The sequence below is a fragment of the Echinops telfairi genome, unplaced genomic scaffold, assembly GCF_000313985.2.
Source record: "Echinops telfairi isolate 266 unplaced genomic scaffold, ASM31398v2 ScPeMD7_7465;HRSCAF=8503, whole genome shotgun sequence".
Classification (NCBI taxonomy): domain Eukaryota; kingdom Metazoa; phylum Chordata; class Mammalia; order Afrosoricida; family Tenrecidae; genus Echinops; species Echinops telfairi.
The window spans coordinates 5362436-5380200 of NW_022111365.1; the positions used below are offsets into that span (position 1 = coordinate 5362436).

Consider the following 17765-nt stretch of genomic DNA (forward strand, 5'->3'; position numbering starts at 1 on the left):
TTTGTTCTTTGATGTGTGATACTTGATGTCATTGCCATCTTGTGATCACACAGGCTGGTGTGCTTCCATGTGGGCTTTGTTGCTTCTCAGCTAGATGGCTGCTCATTTATCTTCAAGCCTTTAAGACCACAGACACTATATCTTTTGATAGCCAGGCACCATCAGCTTTCTTCACCACATTTGCTTATGCACCTGCTTTGTCTTCTGCGATCGTGTTGGGAAGGTGAGCATCATGAAATACCAGCTTAATAGAACAAAGTATTCTTGCATTGAGGGAGTACTTGAGTGGAGACCCAATGTCCATCTGCTGCCTTAATACTAAACCTATAAATATATGCACATAGATCAATTTCCCCATCATCATACATATATTTACATATGTACATGCCTGTATTTAGACCTCTATAACTACCCTTTGACTCCTAGTTCTTTCCTCTATTTCCTTTTACTTTCCTCTAGTCCTACTATCATGTTCAGCCTTCATTTGGGTTTCAGTAATTCCTCTCAGTTACATTGCCTTTGATCAAGCCCTAACAGGCCTCTTATACCTCCTCGCCATCAATTTTGGATCCTTTGTTGTTTCTAAATTTTTATTTTTAAAAGCCTTAAATTACTTTTAAGCAATGATTACAAATATTATGTGAGCAAAATATTTTAAATGTTTCAAATAAAAGTATATAAAAACCCAGGAGATATGTGCTGTGGATAACTACAAATACTCATAGTGAAATGAGAAGGATTACACCATGAATAATTTCTATGACAAATTATAAAATTTTCAGTGATTTCCTCATATTTTTATTTTACTGTATTACTACTTATAAATATTAAACAAAATTCATATCCTGCATAAACTAGAGAAACTTGATAAAAAGAGGTGGTCACATTGGGAAGATATCCGTGAATTTGAACATTAAGACATGGAACACTAGAAATGGGGAAATGTGACTACCAGATACAAAGCACAGGAAGATCTCTTCAGAAACTACTGATGAAGTTCCACTAGAAGGGATACCCTGCACTTCCTGGCAGTGCGAAATTAAAATTAAAATCGAAGTAGACCCAAGTCTCTTAAAGTGGGAGAGCAGCATCGCCTGCCAATAGACTCCCTCTACCATACTGGCCAGCAGCACAAGCCACTTCTGTCAGCCCTGTTCCTCCCCAGCACAATCAATTTTCCCTGGCTCCTGAGGTAACCCAGACAGCCAAATCTCTTACCTCACTGGCCTATGGGGCTCTGGTGGATAGCAGATTGTGTTTTCAGCTTGATGCAGAAGCTTCTCTTTTCACCATTCAAAATCAATGTCCCCTCCTTTCCTGCTTTGTTATCCATTGCCCTCCCCCACCGATGTGCCTCATGTTCCCCACACACCATAGCACTACCAAATGAACAGGAATTCTTACCCACAGGTGGTTTGAGTTTTCAGTTTGTTTTCTCCAGCCTTTATACTTTTGTTCTATTATAACATGTTTATTTTATTTTTATTTTTCTAGTTCTTTCCCACTTTCTCTTCTGGTGTCATTTTCCACCCTCTGAAGACTACTCATTTCTCCCAAACAAAAACAGACAACCTGGTCAATTCTGCCACACCCACCCAAACACAGGCTCCGCCTACCTATCTCCTCTCCCCAAACTTAATGGGGCTTCACAGCTCCTTGGAGGTAAGGACCATTTGGAAAGCTGTCATGGGTCTAGGATGAGGCCCTATGACTCTGTAGGTGTGTAGTTTAGACAATACATCTTGGCCTAGAAGATCAGCTGGACATACAGGGACTACTAGAAAGCTATGTGAGAAGTAAAAATTGTCCCAGAGGCACCTTAAGGGTTCCATAAAGTGTTTGACTGCAGGTTTTCCTGACACTCCCGTGATGGTGCCTGTGTGTGGTGTCAGGGATCTGGGGAAGGAGACAAGAACAGAGTAGGTGGCCCCCATATATAGGAGGAAATTTACTGATGTACCTGACACATCTATGTTCACCCGAGGCTCCAGAGCAGTAAGAGCAGCCTCGTGCTGTCGGGCCCTCTGGGCCAGGGTCATTTCAGTCCTCAGTTAGCAGCTGCATGCCTGGAGGCTGCTCCCCTCCCGGGTCTTCCCCATAGGACAAAGTGCTGCCCAATGGCCAGTTTGTTTGCAGTGATAGCATGGCTCTCATGGAAGCCTATTTCTGTTTGTGCAATCCCTTGCCCAATGGCCCCCATGCTGGCATACATGGCATGTGGTGCCTTGTGCAGGGGTCTTGGAAACCTGGGAGGCAGTCAGTGGGTGTGGTTAGCAATGGCAGCCAGTACCTGTGCGTGCCTAATTTTCTTCCTTCTCTTCTTCTCCTGAGCCTGGGCTTCCTGCCCTTTGTCCCTACTGTAAACGGTTGCATTGGCACTAGTGACCATCTCTTCTAGGGTCACTCCATCAGGCTTTTGCACTAACTTCTGAAGCTTTTTTCAGGTGTCTGATATGGTCTGTGTGAGAAATTTGTCTGAATAGGACTTGCCCTTCATATGAGTCTAAGTGTACCGGTGTGATTCTCAGGGTTCTTAGCCACTCCAAGCAGCTTACAGAACTTTCATTAGCCCCTGGTTAATGGCTGTCACTGTAGTGTAGTTGGTGGCCTCATTGCCGCCCTGACTTTAGTCTATTTTTGATACACAACCGAACATGTTCCCATGCCCACCTGTCATTGGGATCACTGTAATCCCAGGTGGGATCAGTTGGAGGCACAGCTATTTGTCCCATTGGATACCTATCATTCATCACATGTAAACCCGCAAACTTCCTAGCTCCCTTCAGCACTCACTCTTTCTCAAAGTCTGTCATAAGACTGTCCCGGAATCTTCATTACATCCTTCCAAGGCAAGTCATAGGCTGGGGTTAGGTGCTGAAAAGGTGTGTGTGTACTGCTCTGAACTGTCTGAACAGCAGCCTAGTCGGGGACAACAAATGGGGCAGGACTAGCCCAGAAAAGCAGAAGGAGCCGGGGAAAAGTACACCCAGAGGGACCAGAAGTTGGAGCACTTGACGCCACCTTGAGAAGCCATCTTGGTAAGGTCAGTAGAAGACCATTTTGCTCAGCTATCCTGCAGGAAAAATGGCTGGGGAGGTTGGGTGACGCCATCTTGGTAAGGTCTATGGAGCCACATGTTCAACTACCATTACATGTAGCCCCCAAGTGAGCTGCTGTAGAGTCAGCTCTCAACTGGCATCAGCTTCAAAAGGCAAGATTGAATCCTGGAAAATCCACAGATCAGTCTTAAAGGTGGAGTCCAAAGGTCTTTATCCAAATCATGGCACCAAATGTTAGGTTTCTGGAGTGGGATATACCTCGGTTCTTTGCTTCACACGCTCCTGGATGGCCCTGACCTTACCAGCCATGTCCGCGCACAGTCTGGGCAAACAGGGCAAGAGGAGTCTCCAGAATGTATTTTTAAAATGACCAGTATTAGAAAAAGTATTAACTGGATTCCTGTGGGCAGAGAATCAACAAGAGCAGATAAACCTGAGAGTGTCAAACAGGACAGCACCACCCAGAAACCAACACAATGAAAGCAGCACTCAAAACAACACAGAAATAGAGGACCAATAAATAGGGGACACAGATATCAATAAAATCATACAAAAAGGCAAAATGACCAAAAAAGAAATCTGTATATGTCAACATGACACTGAATGTCAATGGACTAAAAGCACCAATCAAAAGACAGAGAGTAGCGGAATGGATTTAAAAACAAGACCCATCAATATGCTCCCTACAAGATACACTTCAAACTCAAACATGAAAATAGATTACAAATCAAAGGATGGTGAGAATTTTACCAAGCCAATGGCAACCCTAGAAAGACAGGAGTGGCAATATTAATCTCGGATAAAATAGACCTCAGGGCGAATAACATAAGGAAGAGACAAGAATGGACATTACATAATAATACCAGTAACATATAATCTTAATAAACAAACTCACCTAATGAAAGGCTCTGGAAATGCTGCAATCAAATGCCCCAAGTTGAAAAGAGAAATAAATAGCTAGACATTAATAGTAGGAGACCTCAAAGCACCACTCTCAAGGAAAGATAGCTCATCAGGAAAGAAACCCAATGAAGAAACAGAAGAGCTAAACACAATCAACCGGCTTGAATTCCCAGACATACACAGAGCACTCCACCCAACAACAGTACAGTATGAATTCTTCTCTAGTGCGTGAAGTACATACTCTAGAACAGATCACATTAGGCCACAAAGAAAGCTTCAACAAATTAAAAACCATGGCGATCCAACAAATCATGTTCTCAGAACACAATGCTATAAAACTGGAAATCAACAATAGAAACAACAGGAGACTGAATAACATACTACTTACAAATTACCTGGTAATATATCTAATAAGGGAAGAAATTAAGACATTCCTTGAAACAAATGAGAATAAGCCATCCTACCAGAATCTTTGGGACACAGCAAAAGCAGTTTTCAGAGGTAATTTATAGCAATCAATACACACATGGTAAAAGGGTAAAAATCCCAAATTAACAACGTTAACACATCACTTTCAATAACTAGAACAAGGGCAACTACATGACCCCTCCAACAACAGAAAATTTATAGGAGAAATAAATGAACTGGAACTCCGCAAAATAATAGGGAAAATCAACGATAAAAGAAGTTGGTTTTTTTAAAGGATTAACAAAAGTGGCACACTACTGGTAAACATAACAAAGAAAAAGAAGAAAAGATGCAAATATTTAAAATTCAAGTTGAAAAGTGGCATCTTATAGATCCAAATGCAATTTTTTAAAAAATTGTACAAAACACCATACTCCAGTAAGTTTCACAATCTAGGAGAAATTAACAAATACCAGGAAATACACCATCTGCCCAAATTAATGCAAGTGGATGTAGAAAACTTGAACAGACCCATAACAAAAGAAGAAACAGAGAATAGTCATCAAGAAATGTCCAAGATTAACCCATAACCAGATGACTTCATAGGGGAATTCTACTGAATATTTGAAGAAGAGTTGTCATCAATTCTACACAGATTATTCCAGACTATAGTGACAGCAGACATACAATTGATGTATGGATTGTTATAAGAGCTCTAAGAGCCCCCAATAAAATGATTTATGAATTTTAACAAAAAGTTGCAGCACACTCCCAAACTCAATCTATGAAGGGAATAGTTAAGGGAACATTAAGGGAATAGTTGCCAAATGGAATTTAGCAGAGACACAAATACAGATTTTATCAAAGATCTGAACTGGAAAGAAAGGTGGTAACGTTTTATTTAGCAGTGGGAAGTATATCTTGATACATTCACTTTATCTAGTCTGCACACATTTAGTCTGTTTCGTAAAATCGGGGTTCCATTTTAAGGTGGAAAACATCAAGAAAAATGTGTGGATGAGGAAATGACAAAATAAATAATGCCTCAATTAGAACAAACATGTATTGATCACCTATGATGTGCTAGTGGACACTGTATTAGGCGTTAATTTGTAAGTGGAAAACAAGACTGCTCACAAGCTTACAGTCCATCATGGAAAGCAGCTCTATAAGGAGAATTTGGGGCTGCAAAAATAGATTCCGTACACCAAACCAGACGACAATTCAGCAGGGGGAGCCCCATTTCACATGCTCTGTGTATGGTCTTCTCGAGACGGTGGCCAGTATTACCTACTGCTTTGCCTGATGCTCGCAGCTCCCCCATCTAAACGTGTCTTCTTGGGCTCTACGCTCGGAGTCGGGTCTGTTTGTACAGGAGAATGCACATTTCGTTTCCAAGTTCCTCAGGTCATTCCGTGCTGAGCTGGGTTTGAAGCACTGCACCGGGAGGCCCAGGTTAGGTAAAATACAAGGTGGTACCGGGACATAATGAGAAATTAAACCAAAGCAAATCAACTGCTCCTGTACTGCCTTTCTTTCATGACAGCCTGTATGTTAGAGTAGAACTGTGCTTCGTCAGGCTTCCAACAACGGGCTTTTGGGAGTAGGCCCCCAGGGCTTTCTTCCCAAGGTGCCTCTCGGGGGTCTCTTGGTGGTGCCACGTCTCCATTCACAGCTGAGGACGGTGGTTGGTTTCACGGCCCAGCAACTCCCTCTGTGATAATATGTATTTCTCCCTTATACGAGGAGATGTGACTGGTGAAAAATGTTTGACTTGCATATTGTGCTTTTTTTAAGATCTACCTAGATGGAATCAAACTAACAGCAGTTTCTTCAAAGATGAGATAGGAACCCGGGGCGGGGGGGAAGGGGGACATAGTGATGGGAGTCAGAAAAGGAGGGTGGGAATGACTGTCCACCTCGAAGAAGGTAGTCAGCTCACTGAACTGGACATGTAGAGTCTGTTCAGTTACCACATGTTCCGCTGTGCATATCAACACCCACAAAAAGAAATCACATAAAAAAGGAGATGTAAATCTCCTCCTCTGTGTTACATTAGCAACTTGTATGCCTTCCCATAAGGGGATTCAAAAAGTTCTTGGAAAAATTGCACTATCTTTAAGCTCCATTTTTCTATGACCTTTTGGACGCTCTTCGTATATTCTATATTATGATACTACTTTAATTATGCAACTCTGTCACTGAAGTGCATTCCGGTCAGACTGATGAGACTGCAATTTCTTACTTCCATTTCCATAGCAGTGTTTCTTCCAGAGGCAGATGATAAATCTCCTCTGTAGAATGTGGAATGTGGATGATCTGCATGTATTTCTGAATCTGGCGCACAGGGATACAGGGATAAAAACCCTAGGGGGCAACATGCAGTGGAATGTGACAACAGCTATTCAGGACAAACTCTCTGTGCCCTGCAGCGGCTGCCAGTAGCGACTTCCTGTGACAGACCTGGAGCTTGGGGGTCTGGTGTGGGCTGAAACACCTGCACAGCTTTCGGGGAGAGTATCAACTGAACCCCTGCTTTTACAAGCACACTAGTTCACTGTTGAGTAGAAAATGTGAGAAATGAAAAAGCATCTCAAAAGGATTGGCAAGAAAAGTGTCCAAGATTCTCAGATCTACCTTTACGCTCCTAAAAACAAAACCCTTTGATTCCTTGGAATGTACTTTAATAGGACACGTGGGCTCTTGACACCACTCCATCCCTTACTTGCTTTAAAAACAGCACCTGTAGTAAAGCCACATATTCAGAAACTACTAAATAATTGGCGGACTACACCTTCTGGTGGCATAGTGGGTTATGTGTTGGGCTACTACCACAAGGTCAGCAGTTCAAACCCACCAGATGTTCTGTGAGAGGAGACTTATTGTTTCAGGAAAGAGTTACAGGCTCAGAAACCCACCTGAGGCATTCTAATCTATCCTGTGGGGTTGCTATGAACTGGAATTGACCAGATTTCAGCAAGTTTGAATTTCTGAGTTTGAAGAAACAAAATGGAGACATGTTTTAAAAGTATGTATATCACTGGAAACATAAAGAAAATAAAAATTTTCCATCTTTCAAATTGTTTCATTTTTTAAAGATTTTGCCTTGCACGTTCGCCTAAGATTGTGTGTGTGTGTGTGTGTGTGTGTGTGTATAATTCATACATGCACATGCAAGGATGGCGAGAGGTGCAGAAAGGAAAGCCATTATAGTTGTACAAGTGATCTGTGTGAAGACATGTGACTTCCATTTCCAAGTGTTGGGATACTAACCTAAAAGTCCCTGGTTCAAACCCACCAGCCTCTCATTCCATGGGAGAAAGCTGTGGCCATCGGAACTCTATGGGGGCCATTTACTCTGTCCTATAGAGTCGCCATAAGTCAGATGGAATCTACGAAGCAGCAATGGGTTTGAGGGTTTTGTTACACACGTTTCTAGTCCCCCAAACAAAACAATAATCAGTAAAGTGCTATCGCCATCTTGTGGCTCTGTCCAATGCTCACAAGAGGTATGATCTAGTCATGTTATACAACCAAGATAACAGCACACCTCCATGGCCCAGCAAAGATACTTACCCGCAAGGAGATTAGAAATAAGAAGCCATGTTGATTTCCTTTTTATTCCAAAGACGCATGAGTCCTACTTCAAAAAGACCTTGCGTCCTAAAGCAAGACAATGGTGATGTTTATTTTGTCAGAGGTGACAGTTCCAAGCTGAAAAGGGTTCACCAGGAAAGTTCGCCTCCCCAAACCACGGGGCTGTTTTTCACCCAAGCGAGCATGACTCCTGAATGATCAAGTTCTTCCTTTAATATTCAATCTTTTCAATTTCATCCATGTCTTCGGGGTCAAGTTGCTTAATACTGCTGTCTGAAAGAAGAAAACAGAATGGGCTGCTCTGGGCTCCACCTTAATGGAAGCTCATGCCACGGAATTCTGAATTTATGACGAAAGCGACCCCTATGGCGCCTTGAGAAAGCATGAGATGGAAAGCCCCCTTGAACAGGTGAGGCAGGTGTGGCGCTGCAATAACTGACCCCCACTAACTGAAATGGCATGGAACGTGGCAGACAGTAAGACAGACGCCTTGTGGCGGAGAAGGGCTGGGCTAAAGGGAGGAGCATGGGAAGGGGCAGAGCTGACGGGGTGGAGGATGGGGGGGACTGAAGCTCCCTCCACTTGGGTCCCTCGCCAAGACTAAATCAGGAGGTGGTTCCCATAGCCGCCCACAAAACCCCCCTGCCATGAAGCAAGTCTGACAGTATGACTGCCCCATAAGTTTCTGAGGCTGACAGTCATTATGAGAACACACAGCTTCGTCTTTCTCCTGCAGCGTGGCCCCAAATTCAACCCAAACTCACAGCCATCAAGTTGGTTCCAACACATAGCAACCCTGTGGGGCAAAATAAAACTGCCCTCGTGGGTTTCCAAAACTGTAAATCTTTACGGGAGTAAGAAACACTCAACTTTCTTATACGGAGCTGGTTTTAAAGCGCTGATCTTGAAGTTAGCGGCCCAATGCATATTCACGATACCACCAGGGCTCACAGAGTGGCTGATGGCTTCCAATTGCCCAATATTTACCCCATTGCCACCTGGGTGCCTCCCATCCCTCCGGTAGTTATAGCAGCAGACCTCATTTGTTCCTTTTCCTTGCCCCCAGAACCTCCCCAGTTCTCCTGGCATACATAACCTCTACTCCCTGAAGCGTCCATGTAATCACGGCTGCAAACCTTCTACAATTAGCTTCCAAATGTGCCTAGATGAGGGGTCTTCCAAAAGTTCCGGGGGAAAATCCCATGCTCTTTTCATTCCACTTTCCCACGAACTTTTTGAAGCCCCCTTGTACATGACTGTGTGCACTTTCCTGGGAAGAGTGACCATGCTTTCCAAACGGTTAAGTGCCAGTGTCCTGGAGAGTAAAATCAGGGATACATTTGAAGGGATTCATGTGTTTGTCTTCCCCTGCTCCCTGGTCATAGCTGGGGCCTGTGGGGCCTTTGGTTCACTTTGAAAGGAGCACATCTCAGCATGGGGGACCTTTTACAGTTCACACTTCTATCAGAATACAGTCTGTCTGTCCAAAGGCATGCACTGTTCAACCAAGCTGCGGGAATACTGATAGCAGACAACTTGAGAATTCAAGATCGTGCTGTTGACCTTGGGGCAAGAAGGAGGGGATGGACGTTGGGCTCAGAACACAGTCTCAAATGATTTTATTGTTCTGTTCAGGGTGATCCTACCCCCTGTAAGGACAGGCCCAGGAGAAGGCGACCACCTAGAAGTCTACTTTATATGAGGTAAGGAGGCAGGTCTTCCTCTCTTTACCTGCACACAGGCAATTAAATGCTGTCTCACCTCTGTGTCTTCTGGGCTCTTCCTCTTTCTGCCTGAAATGACCTAATCCTGCTAATCACCACAGGTGTAAAGTGAACATCACCTCTACCACCCCCCACCCCACCCACTGTGAAGCCTCTCCAATATCGGTCTGGAGAAACTGCTCTGTTTCCTTAGTACTCTGGATATACCTCTAGTTTTGGAAATACCATTATGTGTTAGAGTGTCTTCTCCCTAGTTAGACTGTGTGCCTTAAAAGCAGGCATGATATCATAGTCTTCATTGTAAACACATCAAATTATGAAGGCAAATAAATGCGACATGAGCAATGATGAGAAGTACAACTTTCCTCTAGTTCCTAAATGTTTCCTCCCCGCTCCCACTACCATGACTCGAATTCGATCTTGCAAGTCTGGCTAGACCAGAGGAGGTACACTGGTACAGATAGGAACTGAAAATACAGGGAATCCAGGGCGGATGAGCCCTATAGGACCAGTGGTGTGAGTGGTGAAACAGGGAGGGTAGAGGGAGAGTGGGTAGGAAAGAGGGAACCGATTACATGGAACTGTGTGTGACCTCCTCCCTGGGGGACAGACAACCGAAAAGTGGGTGAAGGGAGACGTCGGACAGGGCAAGATATGACAAAATACCCATTTATAAACTATCAAGGGCTCATGCGGGAGGAGGGAGCGAGGAAGGAGGGGAAAAATGAGGACCTAATGTCGGGGGTTTGAGTGGAGAGAAAATGTTTTGAGAAACGATGTACAAATGCGCTTTACACAATTGATGTGTGTATGGATTGGGATGACAGTTGTATAAGCCCCTAATAAAATGTTTAAAAAAATGCTACATGAATGAACAGACCCATCTAAGGGAACTTTATTCCCAAGGAATTTGGAGAAACACAATAGCACCAGCTATTCTCATCGGGGTTCTAAGCTTGTTCTTTGCCTCTAGCAAGGTCAACATGCTTCCAGGGGAGGCTACTCTGGGCCGGAGGACGAGTAGGTAAGGCTTGTTGGCAATAAAAGGTATATAAAGATCACTCCAAATGGTAGAAGACCTAGGCCTGAAAACCCAGGCCTGACCCAAAAGCCCATGTCCTTTCCATCCCATAAGGGGGGATTAAAAAAAGTGATTCGGCTACTGTTACTAAAAAATATTACTATTAAAACCTGATAGGAAGCCGATTATGACTCATAGTGACCCTATGTATAAACCCCTTTGGGGCTCTGAGATTTAAAAATCTTTATGGGAGCGGACAGTCTCATCTGTCTCCCATGGAGCAGTTGGTGGGTTTGAACTGCTGACTTTGTGGTTAGCAGCTCAATGCAGAGTTAGCTCAGTGCATCACCAGGCTGGGTCACAGAATGAGATGACTATGTAAGCCTGAGCTCAGAGTCATTCCACTTGATTTAAAACTGTTTCTTTAACATCGTGTAAGAATTGTTCCATCAAATGCCTCACATGAGGAATACAGTCCTGTGAGTGAGATGCCGCCTGCGCGGGCTTCCCAGAACCACAGGCTGCATGATGCACAAACATCACCATCACCACCTGGCACAGCCTGGGCAGACCCCCAGTTTATGCTGTGTAAGCTGTGCTACTTACTGAAGTGATCCTGGATTTTCATCAATAGAGGTAACTTATCCACTTCAATCATATTAAAGGCAAGCCCTTTTTTCCCAAAGCGTCCAGTCCGCCCTATGCGGTGGAGGTAGGTCTCATAGTCTGGCTGCTCTGCTTGGTTTATAGGAAGGTCAAAGTTCACAACAATTGTGACCTGCTTCACATCAATCCCTAGAAGAGGAAAAACACTGTAAGTTCTTGGAAATATTTCTTAATTATTCAAAGTGCCACACGTACTGAAGGAATTCTTTCTTTTGAAAAACAGAGATAATAGATAACTCGAACCGGGCTCTGAATAATTGAAACAGGCACCTCGGTCAAGCAGTTTGCTTGCGCAGTATGTCTATGATATGTGTAAGAGTGTGGGTAGAGGCTAATAATAGAGGCATTTGAATATGCAGAAAGTATGTATGTGGTGGGGGGGGGGGTAGTTGTAGGGAAGGAACTCTCGCTAAGCCCACAAAGCCACCCCTCCTTTCTTATCCTGCTGTAGGGAGCACATAGCATGCACATTTAATGTTCTGTCTCCTTATCCATCAGAGAATCCCAGTTTCATTTATTCCACAGCCATTGTTCTGGTGAAGCCTTAACTGTTAAAACAATGGCCAGACTGGCTCCCTCTCGATCGCTTTGCCCACTCACCTAGTCTTCCTAGGAGTCACCACAGCAACGTCCAGAGCACCTGGCTTGAGAACCTAATTCCTCAAAGTTTGTGGGACTTGTAGCCACCTAGAAGTGTGGCCCTGTAACCTTTAAGTGAAACACTCCAACCATAAGGTCTTGCTATTTTCCAAACATACTGTAAATTCTCATCCATCTGAATCGCTATTCTTCATTCAAAACCTTTCAAGTCTGAGGTTGCCTAGGAGAACTTCCGTGATCCCTAGTGCTTTCCATGTCCCACATTAACAAGTTGGCTGGGTCATGACCCATGGTGCTGTTTAAATTACGACCAAAAGTAAAAATGTAATAATACCTCATTTATATTTGTTACATGTCAAATGCTATACGGTCACAATTGGCTAATGATCACCAACTGACCAGGGTAGAATAGAATGCTTCCATCATTGTAGGAAACTTCTACTGGACAGTGTTAGAGAGTCAACAAGAGTCTAGGTTGGTGGTTCTCAACCTTCCTCATGCCACGATCCTTTAATACAGTTCCTCATGTTGTGCTGACCCCCCCAACCGTAAAATTATTTTCGTTGCTACTTCATAACTGGCATTTTGCTACTATTGTTATGAATTGGAATGTGAATATCTGATATGCAGGATGTATTTTCATTGTTACAAATTGAACATAATTAAAGCATAGTGATTCATCACAAAACATTATGTAGTTATATATATTGTGAAATATTTATTTCTAATTACAAGTAAATGAAATTCTGTCTTGAAGCATGGTGTAGCATGGGTAACACTCTTCACGCCGGGTACACATATGTGGGTGTATCTGCATGTGGGTGGACCCACCTGGAGACAAGTAGAGGAGGGGTGTCTGGGTTCCTAAGACCAACGGAAATACGTGTCTTCCGATGGCCTTAGGCGACCCCTGTGAAAGGGTGGCTCAGGAGTTGCGACCCACAGGTTGAGAACCGCTGGCCTAGGTGATAAGCTCTTGAGGGTCAGGGATCTCATCCTTCTTCAGGCCACTACTTCCTGAGGAGCTGATGCCAAGGGCTCAAGTAGAAAAAAATGTTTTGAGAATGATGATGGCAACCAATGTACAAATGTCTTTGACACATGGATGGATGGATGGATTGTGATGAGTTGTATGAGCCACCAATAAAATGATTTTAAAAAAAATAAAGATTTAAAAATTAATTTAAAAAATCCCCCCCACCCCAAAAAAAAAGGTCCAGTCTTGGAACCTCACAGGGGCAGTTCTACCGGTTCCATAGGTGGCTGTGAGTCAGCAGCGACTCGATGGCCGTGAGTTTGCAGTTTAGGTTTTTTGCTGTACTCTGGGGTCACTACCAACCTGGTGGTTTCTCAAGGATACAGAAAGGATAGAAAAAGTTCAAAGGTATTTCTCTAAAAAAAACCCCAAGGGTTTTCCCCTGAAATCAATAGCTTTAAAATTACCTCAGAGATGTTCGACTTCACTAGTCACTAAGGAAATGTGCATTATAACTACAACAAAACATACTACATGTATAACAAAACATACTACTTACCACTAGAATGTTTACCTGACAGAAACACTGGCAATACTGATAGCTGACCAAGACACAAAGCAACTGGAATGCGCTCATCCTGTTGCTGGGAATTCAACAACGTTTGGGAAAACTGCTTTGCATATTTTTTTGGTAAAAGTAACATACACTTACCATCTCACAGCAACTCTATGGGACAGAGTGGAACTGCTCTGTATGGTTTCTGAGCCTGTATGTAACACTTTATGGGCGCTCATCGGTCTCCTGGGGAGCAGGCGGCAGGTTTGCACCGTGTGGGCTGGCCAACAGATAGGAAAACCTATTTCTTTCTACATGAAAACCTATACATAAATGCTTACTATGGTTTTATTGAAAATAGCCCCAAACTGAAAATGATGCAGATATTCATCAAATGAACAAAATACTCAGCAATAAAAAGGAACACATACGTAACGATCCTAATGACGTGGAGCAAGTCACTTGCAAAAGACTCCCTCCTGCATGATTTACTATGCATGGCTCTGAGGCAGACATCCGGTCGGAGTCTGCCATGTGGTGGGAGGACCAAATGGACTGCCTTGGAGCGCTAGGAAACACTGGGGGCGATGGGCATGTTCTGTATTTTAACTGAGATATTGAAGAAACTCATTTCACTACACACTCAAGAAGAATGGATTTTATATGTTTTAAAATCATTCAAAAGTTCATGAAAAACATTATATTTTTCCCATGCATTTTTAAAGGCCCCCCCGTACATCATACCTTAATAATCCTGACTTTACACATACAAACACACGTACCGCGAGCACAAACATTGGTCGTTATAAGCACTTTCTCTTTCCCATCCCGGAATCTCTGGATGATGGATGCACGCTGGTCCACGGTCAGCTCCCCACTTAGCAAGGACACCTGGTGTCCATCCTGCATCATCTCCACAGTCAGCCACTTGGCATTTCGGCGAGTCTATGAGAAACACACCCCCACCCAGCCAGTCCTATGAGTGAAGAAAGCAGATGGGTGGGGTTTGCAGGTGCCCGGTGCTTACAGAGTGGGATTGCAGGGAGAGTGGCAGGGCGGCAGTGTTTACGTCACCACTCCCTCAGTTCTCGAGGAACCTTGGACGATGGACTTTTCCCTCCCCGATGCTTCTAAATAGGGCCCCTGGTGGTGTGGTGGTTAGGTCTTGGGCTGTGATCTGCAAAGTCAGCAGTTCAAAACCTCCAGCCACTCCATGGGAGACAGATGGGGCCTTCTACTCCTGCAAACAGCTAGTCTAAGAAACTCACAGGGTCAGTTCTACCTGGTTCTGCAGGGCCCCTGGACTCCTGGGACAGTGAGGATGGCCTGGCTTTGGTTCGTCTAAAGGACCCATTCTGTTAACTTATCAGGGTGTTGGGCTTCTCACTACCAAGGTGAAGATAATGGGGCTTCTACTTCCTGTGTGGAAGACTACAGAAGGAGCTAATACAATTAGGGTGACACTAGATCTTCTTACAGAGCTGTTGACGTGGCGGGCACTTTGCTAAAAATTTTACATGCACTAGAGTAATTTGCTTTTCACAATTTAATGAGTTAGACACCTAATTTCCTTTAAAACTATTAAAAGACCCCAAAAATTAAAAAAAAAATTAACTAACTCACCCAAGGTTACAAAGCTCATCAGTGAGAGAGCTTTATTTTTTAGAATGCAAATACATTTCTGTGATGTTTTCCCCTGGCTATTTTAGTATAGGGGACCACCTCTCTCTCTCTGTAGGTAGCCTAGCCTGAGGGAGCGGAAACTGCACACAGTTTACCTGGCAGAAGATGATGGCTTGGCCGATGGTGATGCCGCCGTAGATGTTGCACAGCGCTTGATACTTGCTTTTCCTGTCCTCACACAATACGTAATACTGCCGGATATTGTTCAGAGTCAGCTCCTCCTTGCGCAACTTTATGACATTCGGGTCGGGAATTATTCGCTCGGCAAACTGCCACACAGAGTCCCCGAAGGTGGCTGAGAAGAGGAGCATCTGGCACCTGGAGGGCAAGGCTCTGTGCGAGAGAGGAGAGGCCATCACCTATCTGTGATCCTGTTACTCCTCTCGGCCAGTTTCAAGCACGCACTGCCCGTGGCCATCAGCTCCACAGGGCAGTCTGGGAGAGCTGTACCCCCGAGGGTGAGCCATTGGGCCCTGACCCTCCTGGCCACCGAGAATTCGTAAAAATATTTAAGTTGAATGTGGATCAAAGAGCAAAGTTTAGATATATATTCTGGTGTATGGGCTTTTCACATCAATTATTTTCCTTAGGCGGGACCAAGGCGCTACCTAGGATGTTCCTCGTGGTCAAGATCTCGCACATGGGGAAGAGGGCCAAGAGACTCCTCACTCAATAGCAGGTGCCATATATTTGGGGAGGGAAAACACAACAGCTACTATTAACTTTCTTAAGAATAGGGAGAGCTGAACATAAATCCACACTGCAGCAAAGAGGGAAAATGCAGTTTTTAAGATAGACGTGGAACCCATGAAGAAAAATGGGGTTGATGTAGAAGAAGTTCAAAACCAGACATAAGTGGGGGCTTTCTGTGAGAATGGCAAAGGAGAGAAGATCCTTGTTCCAGCCCCCCCCCCACAACCGGAAACCAGTACTTGCCCTCGAGGGGCTCAATCAGAGAGCAGAGGACAGCAGTGGGGAATGGCAGAGAGGCAAGAGTCAATGAGTCACTGGTGAATTCCGAGATGGCAGACCAGGCAGGCACTACCCAGACCGTCTCCAGCAAAGGCTCAAGAAAACAAGTGACATGGATACTGATGAAAATCCTGGAACCCATGGCCCGATAAGTGAAAGATAAGGAAGTCAATGAAATCCCAACAAGGGGAAGAGACCAAATGCACCAGTGAACAAGAAACAGCTCACCTCCACAGCCCGGCCCTTTTGGATTATTGCAAGCAGCCCTGTTCCAATCAGAGCAGCACCATCTAAGGGGCTCTACGTGCCCATGTCCGGGATCGGTGACTAGAGAGGTTGGACCCCTCCTTACCTTGTATACCTCCTGGTGGGGTAATCCCCTAGGAGTGGATATGCCCCAAGGAGCCAGCAGCCAGTCAACACGTTCTCTTCACTGGCGGTGCCATATTGCTTTTCCTTACCTTTCGCAGTTCTTTTCTCTTCCCCCTTGCCCCCATTGTCTTTTTTTTGTCCCCTTCCTCTTCCCTGGCCTTTTCTTTTCTTGGTCCCAGGAAACAACTGCCCCGACCCTGCTGCCATCCTCACAGGTAGAGCCAGGAGTGGAGTGAATCCTCTAGACCCGAGATCCCTGTACAGTGAACCTCCTGGACTCAGAAGACAGCTGTAACATCAGAGAAGCAGCAGCAGAACCAGGAGCCAGAGCATGGAACAGAGGGACGGAATTCCCAACCCGCAGAGCAAGTAAAGCGGAGGGATTTTGTGCATAAGCTGGCTTGCACAGTGGGGTGACTCTTGTCACTTAACTGGGGAAGTTGTTCTGGCTAACCTACTGAAGTGTACTAAGTGCCTTCAGGCTGAGACTCACTGGAGTGGGTACCTCTGGGCATAATTGAAGGAGCTGGGTTTTGCTGACCCACATCGCATGAGCTGAATGCCTTCACATTGGGGCTTAAAGAGGAGTGGTGTACCCCATGGGATGTTAATTAGCAGAACTGGAAGAACTTTGTAACCTGTCCTGATAAACAATTCAACCCTGAGCATTTTTCACTGGCATTACAACTTGTTAGTGTCCTTTAATAAATCTTCTAATAGTGATTTTTGTGAGTTCTTCGTAGCCATTGTAGTAGATTTTTGAACCCAGAGAAGTAAAATAGAGAATACTAACAGAAAACAACACAAACAGCAATGGAAAAAAATGAAATTATAAGAAAATCCATTAACAAAAAGAACTCAGTACAAAAATAATTTAGTCAGAGACCATCAGCACCACAAACAAGAAACACAGCAATTACAGCAGTAAACACATACATACAGGTAAGTGCACGGAATGTAAACACATTCACTGCAGTAGTCAAGAGAGTAGCAGAATGGATTTTTTAAAGGCTCTAAGATAGATGTGGTACTGATTGTACAATTCCCTTGGACGTGACTGAGCAATTGAACTGTTCAATTGTATAATATGTGAATTACATGCTAATAAAACCATTGGGGAAAAAACACTACTCATCAATGGAAAAATGTAAGTTAAGCAAATTGCAATAAAAAGGGGAGGGGTAGTATTATTTTCTGATAAAATACAAACAAACACCACCAAGAAAGA

The 17765-nt window shown here is 44.1% G+C and overlaps 1 protein-coding gene across 1 annotated transcript in view; it reads right to left on the bottom strand.

Annotated features, from left to right (window-relative positions):
• Positions 1 to 8178: 8178 nt before the first annotated feature.
• DDX25 (DEAD-box helicase 25) overlaps positions 8179 to 17765 on the bottom strand; it is a 34707-nt gene continuing 25120 nt past the window's right edge. The window contains exons 9-12 of the mRNA XM_004714162.3: positions 15289 to 15526; positions 14293 to 14455; positions 11319 to 11507; positions 8179 to 8240 (exon numbers count right to left, since the gene is read on the bottom strand). Coding sequence (XP_004714219.2) covers positions 8179 to 8240; positions 11319 to 11507; positions 14293 to 14455; positions 15289 to 15526 — 652 coding nt within the window. The remainder of the gene's footprint in view (positions 8241 to 11318; positions 11508 to 14292; positions 14456 to 15288; positions 15527 to 17765) is intronic.